General features: G+C 34.8%; 1 protein-coding gene across 1 annotated transcript; it reads left to right on the top strand.

Annotated features, from left to right (window-relative positions):
- Positions 1-40: 40 nt before the first annotated feature.
- LOC128235331 (uncharacterized) lies at positions 41-2,030 on the top strand. Its single transcript, XM_052950144.1, has 3 exons — positions 41-750; positions 1,013-1,043; positions 1,828-2,030. The coding sequence occupies exons 1-3, from the start codon at positions 237-239 to the stop codon at positions 1,886-1,888; spliced, it is 606 nt and encodes a 201-aa protein (XP_052806104.1). The 5' UTR covers positions 41-236; the 3' UTR covers positions 1,889-2,030.
- The last annotated feature ends 2,012 nt before the right edge of the window (positions 2,031-4,042 follow it).

Raw genomic sequence — 4,042 nt, 5'->3', positions numbered from 1 at the left:
CGCCTTCAAATGCTTTAAGGAGTAGGACACCAGATGATACAAAATCCCTGAAGCCTACCAAAATGAATCACACTTGGTTCAAAGTATGTAATAAACAAGTAGTCCTTGGCAGATTGATATAAGATATTTTGAGATTGTAACAGTTTGAAAAGGAATAGTGGTTTTGCTGCAGTAGATTTGTGTTTACAAACGTGTGTTTTTTATTGTTCAAGTTGAAGGTATATTGTGAGGAAATTATGTGTTTCAATACGAAATATGTGTGCGTAGTATTATTAAGTGTTTGTGTTGAAATAAACAGCAGACATATCAATATAGGTCAACACAAGCTGGATCAGCCGAATTTGAACCTTAAAACTGCACTTGAAAACGTTATAGAATCGGCTGGAAAAGCAAAAACTGACGCCAGTAATGACCAAATGGCATCTTTGGCAAAACATCAAACTGAAGTTGGCAATGACAGCTATGCCGTCGATGACATTACAAGAAGTGATGTTGATTCAATAATGTTTTTGAGTGAAACGCTGGAGCCAAAACAAATGAATATAAGTAACACTTCTGCAAACTCTTTAAACAATGAGAAGATGGCTATGCATAAAACCGACAGTACTTTTGGAAATGAAAATAGTTTGAGAATCGACGCAATCGCTGTGGAACAACCAATGGCCTTAAAAGTAGTTTCGGAAAGAAGCACCGAGTCAGCGCAACAATCGAAAGAACCGCAGTTAACGAAAACAACATCTGCACAGCCAGGTTTGAAATATGTTTATATTAAGTAGAATCATAAGTTTAATAACCGGATATGTTGGTAAATAAATAATACTAGTTTTAAATTTTATTAAACCATGATAGTTGTACATTATTCTAGATATCGGTTCCTGTACGTGAAACTATATTTCATAATTGTTTTTTCTAAAGGCACGTCTAGGGATCGACACATCACAATCACATTTCGTAGTTTTTTTATTTTTTTAAGTTACGTAGTATTTCAAGAAATCTTATTGTTCCTTTTCAGTACCAGATGAATTGTGTTTGTTGCTCAAACGGTGAGTTAACGTTATTTTGTTTACAGTCTTACCTAGTTTAACCAATATATGTAAATTATGTTGCGGTGTAAAACTAATTTATCACAAGGTAACACAGTTTTGTCTCACGTAATTCGATTGTACGGTGGCATATTACTGCCGTGAGATTACCAGATAGCGTTCGCGAATTGTTCCGTGTTAACCACTTAAGTTTCGCGATAATTATCTAGCTATCTAGTTAATAGATCTGCCACCTATTATCCTTGAAAACTATACAACGATAACAGGTTATGGTAAGGGGAACTACACGAACCATGTCTTGCACCAAAAACCCGTCTATGTACAAAAACAAAATTGCAAAGAGTCAAGCAAATAAGACAAGTTCAAGCTAGCACATACAGTTTGGTCGGCCTATCCTACTGTGTGGTATATATTTCGTGTCATTATTTATTTCTGTGGTAACGTTACTTTCATTTTACAAGATACAATATACAAAACTCTTTATTTCAAGTCAGGTATATGATAACTTATCAAAACATAACAATGCGCTGGTGACCTAGAAATGATGGTTCTCCATTCTAGTTTGTTCTACAAACAGTTTGATCAATTACCAATACACAGCTCCATTAGTCGTAGACATATTATAATGAGAGTTTGTACATAAGTTCAATTATGAACGAAAACATGTCAAAGAAAAATAGTCAAAAAAGTCTACGAGTACTAACATAAAAAAAAATATTGACATAATTCTTCAATAAATTCACTGAGTTAAACCTCAATATGTTTCCTCTTTTATAATTTTCAGACAAGGCCTTCCACTCGTGGCCGGATGCCTTAAAACGGGTCGTCTTGGAATATGGAATTAAAAGTATTCTCTCTAAGTATCTGAAATGGATAATGGGGGGCTTCTAGATACCAGTGCAACCTTACTTGACTCACAAGACTTACTAGACTTTTAAATTGGACGGTTGTTTATTTTTGTGAATAAATTATGTTATTTGAGAACGGCTTCTCGTTACATTATGTTTTACCTGAAATTTTCGCTTAGATATCAAATCAGAAATGTTGTTATAGTCACCCTAGGCAATTTCGGCGTCGCCTTGGTTCATGTTTTGCACACATACGAGGGTCTTTCAATAAGTCGTGTTAAATTGTAAACAACACACATACCAAACATGAAACATTATTTGTTTAGTGTTGTTAACCTTACCAACAATATATAAAAATTCATGTACTCCTACCATCATGTATCTAAAAGCGTCAGAGTTGTCTGCCGTTGGTATATTTTTTTAAAAACTTACACACTATGCCTCAATATAATTTTCTGGTAATGTTTGAACGCGTTGATCAGATGTACAGTATGTGTATGGGCATCATATCTTTTTGATTACCAGACATATCGATTGAGTCACACGAGAGTTATCGCCCTTTAATTGTAGAACTTACCTTAACCCGATTTTGTTCAATTAATAACTTTAGAAGCCCTTGTCTAATCATCACCATATTTAGTCAGAATGCATTTGAGCATAAGATCGTGGACCATTCGATAAACAGCAATATCGCTTGAGTCATCCGAGAATAATCGCCTTTTAATTATAGAAATGACCTAAAATTGGTATTGTCCGATCAATGACTTGATAAGACGCCTAAGTCCAATAATTACCAGACCTGGTCAGAATGTTTATGAGAATAGTATATTGATCAAGTTCGATAAACTCGATAGTTATCGCCCTTTAATTATATGAATTACCTTAAATCGATCCAGTTCAATCAATATCGTAATAAGCTTATTTCCGATCATCATCCACTTTAGACAAGACGTGTATGGGCGGTATGTCTCGGTCAGCGGCTCGACAACCAGCCACGTTGTCCGAGTAACCTCAGAGTTAAGATCATAGAATACGCAGAAACTGTATTTACAGTATCCGCTCTCTAATTTTGGCTAACGTACGACCAAACTTCGTGTGATTAAAACATGAAGGGCGTTTTGCGTCAATTGAAGCTCCCGTTAAATTACCCCCCCCCCACATACAGCCCCCCACCCCACCCTGCTTGCACCAGCATGTCTCTTGATATAATACACCTATTACAAAATATTTTACAACGAAGCCAATGTTGAATTTAAGATAAAAAAAATGGATTCATCTATAAAAACATCATGAAGACATTTCAACAAGCTTCTCCTTTTCTTAATGTTCAATTGAAAATATTCGGTCACTTGCAGTAAACTTAGTCTATTGTTTTAATAACCCATCTAATAAAAGCATACGATTTTCATTACAAATGATAATGCATAATTATCATAATTATTATAGATAACGTTTTATAACAAGGTTCTTCTGAATCTCGTGATATTTAACCTAATTTTTTATTCTCAAGATTTATCAAAGGGGTTTGTATAGTTAAAAGGGAGTACATTCCCTTCCAATGACTGTAGTGTTGGTCAGTGACCCGGATCGCTGTGTTGAGATATAAGTTGTTTTACTTTCATATATTTAGGCATTTCGAGATTTTCTGACATTGTAAAACTGCGGTTATTCAAAGTTACTTTATGCTAGATTGTTGGTAGGGGTGACCCCTTTGATAGACCTAAAGAAACAAAATATTTTAGGTTAAATATCACTAGATGTTTACAGGTCATATGACACCATAAGCAGGAGCTTATTCAAATCTAACCACTGTGGTTTCAGAGGTATTAGGTTCGATTTCGCTTCATGAATTACAAATAAGGTTCATTGTCTCAGATCAGTTGACAGATCGTCCTTTATCAAAGGAACAATTCGGCTAAACAGTGGATCCATAATATCTGTTGGAGATAGAAGCAACGGAAACCATACATTTCAAATGAGATCCAAATAGACTTTGTGAGTTTAAATCCACTGTGAAGTATCGTTACTAAGCATATTTAAGTCGTTAAATAAATTATTTGATCTCACTTGCAAATAGTCCATAGAGACTGCTCTTAAGTTCAATAGAGCGTGGATTTCTGTTAATCCATTTCACAGGATTTGATTTAAGGT

The sequence above is a fragment of the Mya arenaria genome, chromosome 5 (genome assembly GCF_026914265.1).
Source record: "Mya arenaria isolate MELC-2E11 chromosome 5, ASM2691426v1".
Taxonomy (NCBI): Eukaryota; Metazoa; Mollusca; class Bivalvia; order Myida; family Myidae; genus Mya; species Mya arenaria.
This window is presented reverse-complemented; position numbering and strand designations above follow the sequence as displayed.